The sequence below is a fragment of the Momordica charantia genome (assembly GCF_013281855.1).
Source record: "Momordica charantia cultivar OHB3-1 chromosome 8 unlocalized genomic scaffold, Mcharantia_2.0 BLBB01000008.1, whole genome shotgun sequence".
Lineage (NCBI taxonomy): Eukaryota > Viridiplantae > Streptophyta > Magnoliopsida > Cucurbitales > Cucurbitaceae > Momordica > Momordica charantia.
In genome coordinates this window covers 32,641,755-32,658,817 of record NW_028275166.1, presented here as the reverse complement: position 1 = coordinate 32,658,817, position 17,063 = coordinate 32,641,755, and the positions used below count along the sequence as shown (strand labels likewise).

At 32.8% G+C, this 17,063-nt stretch overlaps 1 protein-coding gene across 1 annotated transcript; it reads left to right on the top strand.

Annotated features, from left to right (window-relative positions):
• Window positions 1-3,444: 3,444 nt before the first annotated feature.
• Window positions 3,445-15,794, top strand: LRS1 (Transducin/WD40 repeat-like superfamily protein). The gene is made up of 19 exons (XM_022287359.2): window positions 3,445-3,605; window positions 4,369-4,478; window positions 5,280-5,435; window positions 5,708-5,773; window positions 5,880-5,969; window positions 6,139-6,444; window positions 6,557-6,654; window positions 7,260-7,295; window positions 7,419-7,539; window positions 7,637-7,873; window positions 9,005-9,100; window positions 9,205-9,270; window positions 9,496-9,534; window positions 9,622-9,756; window positions 10,210-10,571; window positions 11,138-11,231; window positions 13,278-13,451; window positions 14,281-14,392; window positions 15,284-15,794. Exons 2-18 carry the CDS (start codon window positions 4,380-4,382, stop codon window positions 14,377-14,379), a joined length of 2,274 nt encoding a protein of 757 aa, XP_022143051.1. The 5' UTR covers window positions 3,445-3,605; window positions 4,369-4,379; the 3' UTR covers window positions 14,380-14,392; window positions 15,284-15,794.
• Window positions 15,795-17,063: the final 1,269 nt, after the last annotated feature.

The following is a 17,063-nucleotide window of genomic DNA, read 5'->3' as shown; positions in this document are numbered from 1 at the left end:
TATAAAATAACATCATATTCCAAGTATCATCATTAATTATAAATAAAAACCTTGATGAGAGAGAGAGGAGGAGAGAGAAACCAGAGTCATTTTGGTCAATATCTCATAATGTCAATGGCCAAAACATATAGCACAAAGTGGTCCTTTTGGCTTCCCTTTTGACCACCTAATAATATATTGCCCACACCCTAAATTCATACACATCACATCACTTTGCATGCTAACCCAATACCAATTGTTCTTTCTTTGGTTGTATTCTTTTTAAACGCGTGGGGGAAAAATCAACATTAACCTAACTCAATTATAATTAGTACACATTTTTTACCAAGAAATAGATAATTGTATTTAAAAATATAAATTTTTTAATAAATATACTGTTTAATATTATAAACTCATTTTATTTTTGTTAAGATTAGAATACGTAAAACATAATATATTATAAATTATAAGATATAAGTTACACAAAATTTATAACATATATGTTAATAAATTAATTACCGAGGTATCTTAAACAAAATTAATTATTAATGTTTTAAATTGAACTAACTATTAGCTATAAAAAAAAAACTGAACATTTATTTGTGTATACTAGTTTACAAAAAAAAAAAACTTAACCATTTTTAAATTTAGATTCATTTTTAAACCGATACCAAATCATGTTTGAAAATAATGAAATCATTAATACCACCATGTTCTCATTGAATATATTATTTTTAGATTCATGTTTTCATATCACCAATTAAGCGCAACATATATCTATGTATGCCTCGTAAAACTTGTATACCTACACATTACTTATTAGATTTTTTTTTAAAAATAATTTACAAAATAATAAACAATCTAGTTTAAAATGTTTTTTTTCTTTTTGCACGAGAGTTTATAAATTAATAAAATGTTTGTATACTTGGAGACCAAAATATTTATTCTAAAATTATCCCTTTTTTTGTGTTTTCAACCTTACCTAATTTAATAATTATTTGTGATGGAAATAAGTGTAGTTTATTTGATGGCTGAAAATTTGAGATCTCGCATGGTTGAATTTTTAGATCATTTAGAAATATTGTTAGCTTTTAATTCACAAGTTGGGAGTGATACTCATTTTAACATTTTTTCCATCCAAAATTGAATACTTGTTCTTCTACTCATAATTATGTGTTTGAAATATTATAATTTATAATTATACTGCCTAAATAAATGAATCAAAATTTCAACGTGTAATATTTGAAGGGGAAATTAATGATGTTCTGACCAGTTAAATTTTGTATGCATTGACAATTATATTCAAGACTTTTATCTACTACTAGTAAGAAACACGTGCGGTTCACGTGAAATTTCCTAGTTTTTATTTCAACGTTTAAAAATATAAAATTTAATTAAATAGTTAAAATTTATAACATAATTTGGTTTTTTTTCTCTAAATGTTTACCTCACCAAGTTTTTTCATATTTTCAATGTTTATCTCATAAAACAACGTCTCAATAATTCTCATCACCCATTGATGTGGTTAGTGTGACTAAAAGTATTATTCTTCAATTACTTAAATTTCTTTTTGAAAAAAAACACATATTCATGGATTTTTCATCATTTTTTCCCTATACATAACAATAAATAAAAAACATAACAACAAATAAAAGTAAATACAACTTTGTTTCAATTTCTTATTTGAGTCATTGAAAAATAAAATGACAAAAAAAATAGTGAGAGATAGAGATGACAGCCGTTCTTTGCCATGTTTGAGTTCCAGTCCAATTCCTTGCCTTAGCTCATCAGGAATGCCAACCACAACCATGTTCCGATGGATTGTTCCGGCTATTTTCATCACATGATGATCACCTTACCAAGGAGGAGGTCATTGAGAGAGTCTTTGCGCTTATCAAGTGTCATCCCAAAGTGGATCCGTCCAAGGTGATTTGACCTTATCACTCATTTTCACTTTTCTTTTTCCAGTTAATTGAGTCGTTTGGAAAAAAAAATAACTAAAAAAATTGTATTCGATCAAACAACCTAACTAAATATAAGAAAACACAAGACATTGATTAAAGGAGAAAATTTACCTACTGAAAGAGAAAAGAAACTCAAGTTTTGATGAAGAAAAAGTTGGGAGAAAGAGTAAGAAAAAACTCTTTATATAGGTGTAAAAAATAAAAAGTTATGAAACTTTTGAAATTCTTTATTAATTATAATTCAAAATAAGTTATAACTTTTTAACAATAGAAATAAATAGACAAAACTTCATATTCTAACTCTTTATATTCTAACCTTTAAGAGATAGAGTTTATTAGATAGAGAAAATTAATTTGAGAAATGTAAAATTTGTAATAATGGAGATTAAATATTTTAAAAGAAATGAAAAAAAAAAGAAAGCGGCGTGGGAGGGAGAGAAACGGGAGTGAGATAAAATTTTATATTTGAAGGACAAAATTGCCCCAAAAATATCTATGAGAATGTTGAAATTAAAATGGCAAAATAGGGAGAAAAAGTTTCTCCCTATAGCCCATTTTATATATACTATAGATATAGATATAGATATAGATATACATATAGATATAGATATAGATATAGATTAGGAGGATGGTTTCTTAAAAGCTTTTGAAATTTGTCCTTCAATATTAATGTTATTTTTTAATTTTAGTTTAAAGACCCTTCAATTAATTTTTTTTTCCCGATTGAACTCGCTGGAATTATTCTTTTACATGTATATACTTTTAACTACTAGATTTATGTTGTTAAAGCGAGTTAGCTTACATATATCTCTAATCAAAAGGTTGTGAGTTCGATCCTCTATCCCTACATGTTGTACTAAAAAAACTACTAGACTTATGTTTGGATTGGTGCCTATGTCAACTTATTAATGCACATATTCGCAACCACGTTTAATGATAAAATAATGATAATGATCAAAATAGTTACTCTTTAAAGTCCATAATTTAATATGGATGCAATTAAATAGATATTTTAAAAGTCTCGGATGAAATTAGAATATAAAAAAAATTGTTTAACCAAATGTATATATCACACTAATTCTTTTGAATTGTAATATCATATTTCATCATATATAGTAATAATTAAACGAAAAGATAAATTTAAATAATTATAATTACACAAATAAAAAAACAGTATTATAGAAAAATATTTTAAATTATTTATGGTAATATTTTAAACGCTATGAATATTGAATATCATTTCAAAATAATCAGGGATTATTAGAAATATTTCTGCAATTGTAGGGGTGAATTAGTAATTTCACCCCGCTTCAGTGTACGGTGTTCCCAATGCCGTTGATTCATGGTCAGAGGCCGGCCCCATGCCGATATTTTAGGGCTAGGATCGCGAGTAATAAATCTATATATATTCGAGCGCGTCGATTTTGTACAGTTTTATATGTTTCCCGTGTAACAATTTTACCCTCGATCAAATCCCAAAAACCGAGTCAAAGACTAGGCCAAGGCCACAATAAAATCGAAACAGAGAGAGCCCAGTTCATAGTCATCTCTCTCTCTCTCAACGGGATTTTCTCTTTCTAAAAATATTTTGCAACTTCCGCAGTGGAACAAGAAGGACGAAACCCAGAATCGTTGAATAGAGTTTCTAAATCAATTCTGAAGGTCGGGCTTTCATTTCATCCGGCGTAATTTTTGGTGCTTTTAAGTCTGATTTTCTTTCCTTCCCTTTCTTTTTTTGGTGGGTGTTCGTCGATATGATACGTACATTTATTTTGGTCTGATTTTTGTTTTGGGAATTCTGGATTGTGGAGTTAGTCTGAATTTAGTTAGTCGTAGGTCTCAAATTTCACTTCTGTGATCTCATTGGTGTGTTTGCTGAAGATCAATTCTATGGGCTTTATGTGCTTTCTATTTTAGTTTTTTTTTCCTTGGCCCTTTTTGGTGTTTGAGAGCTCTAATGGGGTCGGCTTAGTCTTTGATAATTGATAGTGTAATTTGAAATAGTTCTTGGTTAGTTCGGGATGTTTGATGGAAATCTATTAGAGTTGCCCGCTGCCTGTTGTTTCTTTGTTATAGTATTTTGCAACGGAAGTCAATTCGGTTTTTCATTTTTGATTCCTCATTCTAAGATTGTGTTGAAGCTCAAATAAATTCAGAGTAAGTTTTCCTTCCTGAGACACCATATGTTATTTTTCATAGTGAATACATGATTAGCCTTCTGAAGGCATTTGGGTTTTTCATTTTAGTGCTCTAAATGATATTTGAAGTGATGGGTGTACTTGTTGGAGAAGTACGTGTTACTGCATATTAAGTACTGAAGAAATAGTAACCTATTGCACAGCTTTTGGTTCTGTTTTACGATGCTTGATGTTTGAATTGGTATGGTACCTTGCTAGTTAATTGTCAGTTTTATTGGTTTCTCTAGTGAGTTCGGCAATGCACCGAGTGGGTAGTGCGGGGAATACATCCAATTCTTCTCGCCCCCGCAAGGAGAAGAGGTTAACATATGTTTTGAGTGATGCCAATGATAGTAAGGTAAGGTTTTCCTTCTTATTAGAATTGTATTTTCTTTCTGTTGTACTGATTGATTTTATGCTTTGTCATTGTTGTGATAAGGATTATTATTTGAAATTCAGACCAACTGTACTTTTAATTGGACCACAAAAATTTGTGGATGCTCTCATATGGATATTTATGATATGTCATGCTTTAATGTACCATACCAAAATTTGAAGAATATGTACATGAAATTTGTCTGCTTGTGGAGCATCAAGCTTTTACCAATGTTCACTTCTTTATGATACATGATAAACATAACTTCTGCATTTGAGACGATTACATGGGTTAGCTGGAGCTTCTCATGCTACACTTCATGTAAATTTAACAAAGATGGCCTTGAAAACTGAGGGAAGTGCGACCTTCTTGTTCAATGCTTCAATTCTTTTCCACGAAGGCTTCCAATTTTGTATTAGGTTACTTACTTGGGATTCACTATTATATATGTTCAATGCTTCAATACTTTTAGTCTGTGAAGGACCATATGAGAGAGCTATATCATGCCATGCATCTGCTTATGTTGATCTAGAGTTCTCTATTCTTATTCTTTTCCCATATACATACAATAAAGAACGAGGTTATTAAGTTGAGATATAAGTTAAAGATGTTAAATGGGGCAAACCTTGTATAGCTTTTTCATGTGACATAATCTACAGTTTTCCTTTAGATATGGCTTTTGCTTTCATTTAGGTTCTTCTGAGTCTTTACTAATGTAAATTGAGATGTGAAAGCATTGCACACTTGAATTTCACTGTTTTTTACACCTTTCAATGTATGTAGCATTCTGCCGGTATAAATTGCTTAGCTGTGCCGAAGTCTTCTATCGATGGCTGTGATTACCTTTTTACTGGAAGCCGTGATGGTACGTTGAAAAGATGGTCGCTAGCTGAAGATGCAGCCTCCTGCTCTGCTACCTTCGAGTCTCATGTGGATTGGGTATGTCCATTTTACCTTTTTTTGCCTATATATTTTCTGTTCCTAATAATAGCTGTGTTTTAAATCCATAATGCTTCATGCCTCTTTTGTTTTTTACTAAGTAGTATCTGAGATTTTTTATTTTTATTTTGATAGGAGTAAGATTGAGACGACAATTGTGGATGATATTGTAAATAGCAATTCAAATTAAAAAGTGAAGAATGAGAAAACGTAATTGAAAGTATATTATATCTGAAAGAATAACTCATCAACATCACTTTTCTACTTTTCAGGTTAATGATGCGGTTCTTGTAGGCAATAATAGGCTTGTTTCCTGTTCTTCAGATGGCACTGTTAAGGTTCTTTGGTTTTGATCTTCTTCATCTTCTTTTCCAAAATCTTCTGTCATGTTGTAATATAGTTTGATTGCATTATCTTAATCTATTCTTTTGATCTAAATGCTAGGCATGGAATTGCTTAGATGATGGAGGTTGCACTAAGACTCTGCGTCAGCATTCTGACTATGTGACTTGTCTTGCTGCAGCAGAAAAAAATGTAATTTCTTTGCCAAACTTTGTGTAGACCTTGTATTATGCTCTAATGAAAAGATTGCTCATTGTTATATCCTGTAATGAGTCTGTTGGATTTGTAATGGTGTTTGGAAACTAGTATTTTGTTTTATGTGGGTTGTCTTCTGATCCTATCGTAGTATCATGCATAATAGAGCAATGTTGTTGCATCTGGAGGACTTGGTGGGGAGGTTTTCATATGGGATATGGAGGCTGCATATGCTCCAGCTTCTAAGTCAAGTGATGCAACAGATGATGAGTGTTCAAATGGTGTCGTTGCTACTGGAAATTCACTACCAGTTACAAGTTTACGCACTATCAGCTCTAGTAACAACATTTCTACACACCCAAACCAGTCTCATGGTTATGTTCCAATTGCTGCAAAAGGCCATAAGGAATCAGTTTATGCATTAGCAATGAATGATAGTGGGACGCTTCTTGTCTCTGGTGGAACTGAAAAGGTATATTCGGACTCCTATACACCCTGGTTGATGCATTTAATTATCCCTTGCTTGCAAAATGGAGTCTATTGTGAGGTAGTTAAAATTAGTTGTTTCTTCTCACTTCTTTTAGGTTGTGCGTGTTTGGGACCCAAGAACTGGTTCAAAGACGATGAAGTTAAGAGGACATACAGATAATATTAGGGCTCTCCTTTTGGACTCGACTGGCAGGTTGGTTAGATGGAGTCTTTATTTTCTGTTTCGACAATTTATGTTAGGTGTTGTACTAAACCTAGTTATTATGATAATAAATTTATTGAAAGTGGTTCAATAAATTTCTAGAATGTGCTTCTTTGTCAAGTCAACGTATCATTCATATCTCTATTTGTAAGTGAAGTTTAAATCTGTGGATACATATCATGGATGTGATTTTTCGGGGTTGTTTTAGGAAGTTGAGTTAAAGAACTTTTTTGACACCATTAACCAATCACTACCTCCAATCCACCACCCAATACCAATTATTGGTTCGAACTTGTGTGGTGGGAGAACAATTAGATCTCCATCGAGCCAACAAGCTACAAACCAATTTTGGTGAGTTAAAGATCTTTTTTGAATATTAAAACTCAGTGAAAAGTCGAAAACATGTTTCGGGAATGTTTGTTTTCCCTTGTCTCACAGGTGACTTGTCTATTTAAGAACCACAAGAATTTAGGAATCTAATTTTTTCCTTTTCTTTTGAAAATCATAGCTATATTTTGTAATTTAATGGTTCTTATTGCTTTGTCTATATTATATTTCCTCTTAGGAATTGGTAATAAGATTCTTCATGGTTGCAGGTTCTGCTTATCAGGATCCTCTGATTCCATGATCAGGTAGTCATGCCACTTTATTTACTGTAATGTTTATGTAACTTGCATCAATGTTTGTGTTTTCCTCCTCTCATAAAACTATTACAAGCATCATAATTGAAAGGCATGCAATTTCTCTCCTTGCAGACTGTGGGATCTTGGTCAACAACGATGTGTGCATTCCTATGCAGTACATACTGATTCTGTTTGGGCACTAGCCAGTACACCATCATTTAGTTATGTTTATAGTGGTGGTAGAGACCTCTCTGTAAGTCCCATTTTGTTCTTGTAACATTGTTTTTCTATTTTGATTTAATTTTTATGCTTAGTTTAATCTTTTGATGCCCATTTTTCTTTATGTTCAGCTGTATATAACAGACTTGTCGACGAGAGAGAGTCTTTTGCTTTGCACAGGGGAATATCCCATTCAACAATTGGCATTACATGAAGAGAATATATGGGTTGCAACTACAGATTCTTCAGTTCACAGATGGCCCACTGAAGGGTGTAATCCTCAGAAGGTTTTTGAAAGGGGTGGTTCATTTTTAGCCGGAAATCTATCATTTTCTAGGGCAAGGGCTTCTTTGGAAGGATCTACTCCTGTGAGTAATTAATGTAGTTATGTTTCTGTTTATATTTGCTAAAGCTCTTACTATCTCATTTTTCCTTTTGACTAAGTTGCACATGTACTTATTTCTTCTTTTTGGTGTACTTTGGATATTATTTTTCTGGTCACAACTTGTCTTTTATGGTTGTCAGTTGGGTAGTCTTTTGGTTATTTCTCTGGCTTTTGTGAGCTTTTTGCCTATATTTCATTATATCAATGAAATTTCTTGTTTGTTGTAAAGAAAAAGGTTGCATATGTTCTAGTTCTAGTCTTCCACCACCTTTAAACTGAACTCCAAACTCTGTTGTTGTTGTTGTGTGCTTTATTTATTTATTTTTTGAACGAAATACGAACTTTTCATTGATGAAATGAAAAGAAACAATAATTGTTCAAGGATACAAACTCACGAAAAAGTGAAAAAGAAACGTAAAGACAAAATTACAGAATCTAAACAACAAAATTACAAGGCCAAATAAAAACATCTCAATTGTTAACAATAAGAGAAAGGGAATAATGTGAGAATGGTTCAGAAAGAGAAGACCAATGAGATGCTTTGAGCTTGGCGGATGAGAGACAATCAAACAAAGATCTTCTTTTGCTCTTAAAAATCCTTGAATTCTTTCAAACCAGATTTCTGAGAGAAAACTCTTTACCACATTAATCCACATAAGTATTGTTAGGTGACAAGTGTGTGACTCCACTTAACAATTGAGTCAAATTTGCTTCAGCCCTCAAATAAAAAACCCAACTGATCTTGAACTGATCAAAAGAGAAAACCAGCCTGTTGTGTGCTTTATTTATTTTTATATATTTTAAATGTTCTAAAAAATCAGTGGAAAGAGGTTTCATTAATATGAGTATTTTTGTGCTGATTCTTGGATTTAGAAAACTATATTTCTATACTTGTTTAATGAGATCAAATGGTTCTCCTAAATTGTGTTTTAGGTTACTGTACGTACGTTCAGTCATCCACTACCTTTGCACTAAACTCTGTTGTTGCTTTTTTTTTTTTTGGTAAAAAAAGGAATCATGGAAAAAGTTTTAATCATTATTAGAGTTTTTATGCTGATTCTTGGATTCCATACTTGTTTATTGACGTAAAATGATTTTCTTAAAATTTTTGTAGGTTCCTGTATATAAAGAACCAACCTTCACCATTTCTGGAGCTCCGGCAATTGTGCAGCATGAAATTTTAAATAATAGAAGGCATATCCTGACAAAGGTAATTGTATAATGTATTGCTTGGTGAACTCTACTAGCATATGCCTTTTTGGTGCTATTTTTATGATGCTGATACCTGAAGAATGACGTGACTTTCCGTCACAGGATGCGGCAGGTTCTGTCAAGCTATGGGAGGTTACTAGGGGCATTGTAATTGAGGATTATGGAAAGGTTGCATTAGTCATTCTTTTTCGTTATAATTGTTTCTGCAAAAATTGGTTTATTGTTGTAACTCAAATCAGTGCTTGATGGGGACAAGAAAAAAATAAATGCTTGATGGGGGGATATGGAGGATATGAAATTCCTCCATGAAACTAAGTAACATCTAACATGCTTTAGTAAAATATTTCATTTTGATAACATTTGCATTTTTTGGTTTTAATGTCAACATTTTAGGTCTCATATGAAGAGAAAAAGGAAGAGTTATTCGAGATGGTGAGATTTTTTTATACATTACTTCTGTTATAGTTTTACTATTTTTGTTGTATGGACTGTGACACTTATAATTTGATACGACTCCAGGTCAGTATTCCTGCATGGTTTACTGTGGATACCAGGCTTGGGAGTTTGTCAGTTCATCTGGACACTCCCCAGTGCTTTTCTGCAGAGATGTATTCAGCAGACCTTAATATTACGGGAAAACCAGAGGATGATAAGGTTAAATAATTATTTTAATGTTTTTAGTAATTTTTCGTATCTAGTTGGAGGGCTTTTGTGACTCCTTTAGGCTTTCATTTGGTTTTTGTTCTGTGTCTTGGAGCTCTCTCCATAATACTTATATAGCAATTATGGCTTATCCTTGATCTTTTACCAATTGGTGAGGTTTTCTGGACTCCTTTTGGGTTTAGCCCTTTACAACTCAGTCATATGATGAAATATTAGATACTACTTATTTTCATGACTATCTCATCACATCATCACATCATCACATCAAAGGTGCAAAAATATTCTTGCCGACTGTGAATGGTGACATAAAAACCGTTTTGGGTTAGGTTATAGAAGTTGGATCATTATAGATGGAAGGACTAGCAATTTCATAGCTTTGATGTTTCTTATCTTCCATTGGTTATTAGTAAATAACATTGAGTATTACATTTCTTTATTTTTAAGGTTAATCTGGCACGAGAAACCCTTAAAGGACTTATGGCTCATTGGTTAGCCAAGAGAAAACATAGATTTGGATCACAAGCCTCAGCTAATGGAGAAGTTCTTTCTGGGAAGGATATCAGTACAAGAAGTCTTTCCCATTCAAGGATTGAGGCAGATGGCAGTGCTGAAAATGACTCCATGGTTTATCCTCCATTTGAATTTTCAACAGTTTCTCCTCCCTCAATCATTACGGAGGGTTCCCAAGGTGGACCTTGGAGAAGGAAGATTACTGAATTGGACGGAACAGAAGATGAGAAAGACTTCCCATGGTGGTGTTTGGACTGTGTGTTGAATAATCGCCTACCTCCAAGAGAAAATACCAAGTAAATTTCTAAATTCGGCTCTCACCTTCCTTATTATTGACATTAAGAGAGCATACATTTTTCGTATTTAAACAGATAATAGTTCATGCTTTAAAACTGTGTGCTTAACTTAACACCTAGTCATTTATAACCAATGCTGGAGAGTTGCCGTTACTTCCATTTGTATCCCTCTGTACTTGTAACTCTTTTCTCAAATTTGTTTGGTTGTTGAGATTAAATAATCTTTTGAATATTCAAGTGTGTGTGTGTATTATAAGAAATCAATATTCCAGTTACAGGATAAAGAAAGATTTTGTTTCTAGTCAGCTTTTGTGAAGTGTTCATTTCATTTCAAGTTATTTTTACATGTTGCATTGCTGTGCTACTATATTTCCCATGGTACATGGCTATTGTGCTAAAAGAAATGCAAGTATTTCTTGCATGGCATATGCTGGGGCTGGGTTTTGAACATATTAATAAGGTTAGAGAGTTATATGTAAAAGGAATATTTATTGTGTGTTTGTTAGGTGATATAAATCCATTCTATGTTTCCTTGCACATATATTAATTGATAACACTCCCTGCAGGTGTAGTTTTTATCTACATCCTTGTGAAGGTTCGTCCATTCAGATCTTAACACAAGGAAAACTAAGTGCTCCTCGTATTTTGAGAGTGCATAAGGTATGATTTCTATTTTGTTACTTTTATGCTATATTTTTGGCTTTGCACGACTACTGTCTATTTAGAAACTATGCTCTGTATTTCTTTTCACTATTATTATACCAGCAAATAATATTTGATTCATTTTCCAAGAGCATCGCCCTTGTAAAAAATATGTACATACTTATGGTTTTTCTACCCGTAATTTGCAAGATAACAACGTTCAACCTACTTTATACTTAAAATCTGAAGTATGCAAAGGTAGGCCGCTGTAGGCCAGTAAGACATTCTCTGTTATTTTTTTCCTTTCCTCTTTGTCAACCAATCACCCAGATAAAAGTAATTTAAATAGAATAAAAAATATTTCATTGATTAAATGAAAAAATGCGAAGAACAAAAATAGATTTTTTTTTTTTTTTTTTTTTTTTTTTTTTTTTTTTTTGTAAGAAACAACACTTTCATTGAGAATAATATGAGAATAATGAAAAAAGATACAAGATCTACAAAAAGGGCATACAAAAAGACAGTCCTGAAAGAGGAGGTCCCCTACAAAAAAGGATTCCAATCCTAAAGAATAAGGCCTAACGGATAATTACAAAAGGGCTTAGAAACCGAGCCCTATAATGAAGTATTAAATCTAACGATATCACAAACATAGTCCAAAGATTTTTCCACCCTCCCCAAACAAGGTATGCTTCCTTTCTAGCAAAATACCCCATAAAATAGAAAAAATATTAGAGGGTAGGGTGCTATGTGTATGGAATTTCTTGCTCTCCTACAGGACACCACCTTGAAGGACTAATATGGTCAATTTGAGCAGCCTGCTATGGGGTACTTAAGTTCATCCTTGAGAGTCAATTTGTGAGTAGGATAAAGGTTGAAGCTAAGGTTGAACTTAGGCTACTTCAGCCCAATGGGCTAATCAAAAAATGGACACAGCCTTGCAAATAGAGACTAGAATTCAGTCCATATTGGGGACTATACAGGGACAGAGGTTGCTAGGTAGGATTTTTTGGCATGAGGGTTCAGACTTGGGCACGACAAGAGTGTCAGCCACGTACTTGGCATCTGATGCTTTAGTGTAGGAAAAGATGTCTTGCACGGCATGGAATTGTGTTCCTTATCTATTTTCTTTGTCTTTATCCCTTCTCTGTAGAAAGGCCATGGACTTGGATCTACCAGAGGATAAAAGTTCCTATGAGATTCAATCATAAGAGAAATTATCAAACATATAGCATTCCCTCATGCTCGAGTGCCGAAGCGACTCTTCGTTTCACTCCTTTCAATTATACTCTATGCATGATTGCTATAATATGTACTCCTTGAAGGTCAAGGAACTAGCAACGAGCTAAATAGAAGATTAGAGAAAGAATTCCTTATATCACAAAAAAAAAAGTGTCCAATTTCTTTTCTTCTGGCAATCAGCTTGTGTTAAGTGATGGTTTTGGTTTCCTCCTCAGCAGTCCGTCCCTTTGAATTGGCGAGCTTTATCGGTATCAGTGTTCAACTTCTTGGGCTTCAGATCTCATGTTTTTCATGGGTTTTTGGTTTTTATGTTCTATTTATTTTTTCGCTTCCTTTGGGAGCTTGTATCCTTGAACTTCTATCTTCTTTTTTCATATTATCAATGAAGAGTTTGTTTCTTGTTAAAAAAAAAGAAGTGTCCAGTGGTCCCCTTCAGGAGCTTCCTTTAGTCGAAGTTTGCATAAAGGGTAACTATGTGATAAGCTCATCCAATCCATTATGCTAAACTCAACCTGCAATGATACTAGCACCACTAGCATTGTCAAAATCAGAGTCAGACACGCGATGAAGGAACCTTGCAATTTCTTAAGTTGTCTAATAAAGAGTTCTTGGCCTTGTGAGAAAAAGGGTTTATTCTTTAAGTGTGATGAGGAGTACGTCCCTAGGCACAATTGTAAGAAGATGTTTGCATGTGATGGTGACTTGATTACTTGTTGCTGAAATGTCGTTTGTCGTCTGTTGAAGAATTTTAAATATGGTAATTTTGTTGTTACTTTGAGTTTGATCTTCATATAACCCCTTTTCCTTTGCTATTTAATGTAGGTTGTAAATTATGTCATAGAGAAGATGGTTCTTGACAAACCATTGGATAATGTAAATCCGGATGTTCCTTTTGGTTCTGGACTCTCTTCAACCGTTGGAGATGGATCATTTCGGTCTGGATTAAAGCCTTGGCAAAAGCTTAAACCTTCTATAGAAATCTTATGCAACAATCAGGTAAATGAAAGTAACATCGGCTCATCTGTGCGGAAGAATAATAATGCAGAAAATATTTTGTGGCTTGAGTTGTGGTACCAACTGAGTTGTGTCATCATGGGGTTTCTTATTTAACTCACGTTTAAACACACAATAGACATAAGTACCAAATTTGTATTAGATATCTGTTTTAAAGTTAAATGTAAATCAAAATTAAGAATGTTAAAATTTGAACAAATCCAATATAATTGTTAGATAAAAGTTAACAATAATCATATTTTAGTTTCATTTTCCATTTTTTCGACCTTATTTATAAACCACTCTGAAAACAAGAAATCAGTCTAGATGATGTCTTGTAAAAAAAGAAGATACTGAGTCTAGATGGCGCTGAGCAGTTCTTTTGTAGTCCTTATTGTTTGGTTTCCGTAGTCCTCCTTTGTTTTTAATCAAAAGAAAACCGTGTCCTACTGAGTTTTTCCGAATGAATGAATTATGAATGTGGGTGTCCTGTGAAAGATTCTGCTTCTAGTGTCAGGTTTACCTTTGTTTTTTCACCTTTCTGAATGAGCGTGGGTGCTGAAGATATCTGGGTATCTCTGTGTCTAGTATTTATATAAACTTACTGATCAAAGAAGACGAGGAATGCATTAGGTCTCCTGTATGTTTCTCAAGAGCTTAAAATATGGAAAAGCTGGGACACTTAATTGATCATGGACAACAACATACAGAATATAAATTATGGACTTCTAGGGCTTGTTGTTTCAGTATTTCAAAGTCCAGGCATTTCGAATTTTTATACACACAGCTTCTGGTTCTTGTTGGTGTTGTATTCATTCTTTTTTTGTTACAGGTCTTGTCTCCTGATATGAGCTTAGCCACAGTTAGGAATTACATCTGGAAGAAGCCAGAGGATTTGGTCCTCAATTATAAAGTGGTTCAAAGCAGGTGAACGCACGAAACAGGTGTGCACTACTCTTTATCTATTGACAATTGGGAAAATACTTCCCACCATTTACTATTTAAGATGTAGAGAGGGAGGGAGAGAAGGGAGTAGTTTTATTTTTATTTTTTCCAAAAATAATAGCTGAATAATTTTTAGTAATGGGCTGCTGCGCAGTGCAGCTAGTGGGGAAGTATTATTCTATCGATTCATGTGCATTTAGGTTGCCTCCAGCCAATAAATAGGAGATAAGAAATTAAAAGATTAGAAATGGAGAATGGAAAACATTTTTTGAAAGTACGTCCTTCTCTAAAATTGAAAACAAAAGATAAGAAAGAAGTAAAAACATGTACATTATCGATCAGGTCCTCAAAAGGAAAAGGAACTCGGGTAGTCTTTCATTTCTTCTCAAGTTGGTTTCTTTTTGGTTTCTTCATTAAAAAGTGGGAAAGAAACTTCATTTGGTTTAGCTTAGACAAAAGTTACCTGAAGATCAAAGCTCTTGAGACAAACCACTAGTTTCTTGGCCCAAGAGTCAAACGCTCTACAAGACATAGGATGGTCAATCTTAATTGAATGTTCATCACATGCAACTTAAAACATGAATTGCAAAATAGTTCAAGTAGCTATTAGCTAAACTTGAAAGGAAAAGCTTGATGACTAATGACAGCTTAATGACAGCTTAATGGCAAGACTTAAGGTAGTCTCCCCACTAAACTCTAGATGTCACATCACTAACCATAGCAAAAAAGTAAAAAATGCTCCTACTCAATACCTTCAAGAAAAGGTAAAATTAGAAAGTAATACAATTACATAAGGAGAACTCGTTAATAAAACTTTATCATAATTTGAAGTCCAAGGTGGTTAATATCAGTAACCTTCTTGAGATTGTTTTTGTGCCGTTAACATGTAGGTGATTCTTTTGCTGAGGAAACTGGGAATGTTGCTTCTTCTTGGGGTGCTTGATATGAATGAAAGCATTTTATCCAGGCATTGCATATCTAAACACCATCAACCCATTTCTCAATTCCGTGTTGTTTCTCGAACCTGCCGAGAATTTTCTGGTCATCATTTCATCGAAGGTAAAGCAGCAGGCGCCATAGATTTTCGATCTTCATCTTTATCCTGCAAGGTGTAGCTTTTACAAAAAATACTGCAGTAGGAAGAGGCTTGGCATGGGTTTTAATGGCATGGATGTATTTTTTTGACTGTGGAGGAGAAATCAGCAGTATGGAAAATTTGGGGAGAGGGACTAAATATTAGGGTTATGATGTCAGAAAGCTGTGTAGATTTGAATGGTGGCTTACCTACTTTAGTCTTAGAAAACCAAGTTGTGAAGGTTATATTTTTGTTTTATTTATTTATTCATAAATAAAAAGGAGGTCTCTCTTTGTGCTCTACTGCTGAACAGAGCTTTTCTTTTATTTTCATTTGAAAATTTTGCCCCCATTCTGCTCCTCTCCTTCATTTACTTATTGAATTCTGTAACTTGAATGCCAGAGTTCCTTTGGGAGGTAGTTTTTTTTTTGGCATGGTATCTATTTAATGTCTTTTTTTTTTCGCTACTTCAACTGATGTTTTGTTACCAAATTATATCAAATAAATTAATATTTGTCCAATGCACTTGTTACAGCAATAAATTTTAATAGCAGGGATCAAAAGAATGTAATAATTCAAAGTTTATGAACATGATTGGAAGAAACAAAACGAGTTGATTGGAAATTTTAAAATTCAGAGGATAAATAAATGTATTTATTATAGCTTATAAGTTTGAATCTTGAACTTTTAGAAATACGTTTATTTAATTTTTTAAAAAAATTTTATTTTAATAATTAACTGAATTTTTAAAATTATGTCAATTTAGCCCTTATATTTAAAAAGAAACTTCTTTTAATTTCCATAATGATGTATTTAAAGTTTTACTATCTTTAATAAATAAATAAAATTTGTAGGTTAAGAATTAATAGAATAACCAAATAGATTTGAAAATAATTAATTCTTTCATTTTTTTCAACATCGACTAAGTTAGAAGTTATGTTTTGATGTCGACGTTTTTGGGATACCCTTAATAATTAATCTATGATAAATATTTTGCCTTTGTCAAGTACTCAATGGATTCAAAACTAAAAACTATCCAGTGATTTTGCTATTTGGTGTAAATAGTTAAAAGAAATGTTATAAATAAAAAATGATCAAAAGAAAAAATAATTCCCTAGTTTGTCCTAATACAATTAAGATTTTCATGATCTAAAATTTGAAACATTGCTTATAAATTTAATACTTCCTTTTTTTTTTTTCTTTTGGTAATGCACAAAAACCTACCTCTTCTCATTGCCTAAACTTTTGAGGCAGTTGCAAAGAGAAGTGGTGGATGAGACTTTGTTTTCCCCTTCTTTTTTTGCAAAAGTATAGGATTTTTTTGAAGTTGGTAATTTGCTTTTAACTTGAGCTTTTTGGCGATAGCAAACAAATATGGACAATCTGGCTTGTAGGTTTTTAATCATTGAAATTATTCTATTTCATGTTTTAATGAAAAAAGCAAATAGAGATAGTATATATACTGTTGCGTTTTTATTTATACGAACTTGTATACTAACTGTTGGGTTTGTAAGAAGTGCAAATAAAATCACACATTGGTTAAGAAAAATGGTGATCCATGGTATATTAGGAATGACAATTATCTGTATGAGGTC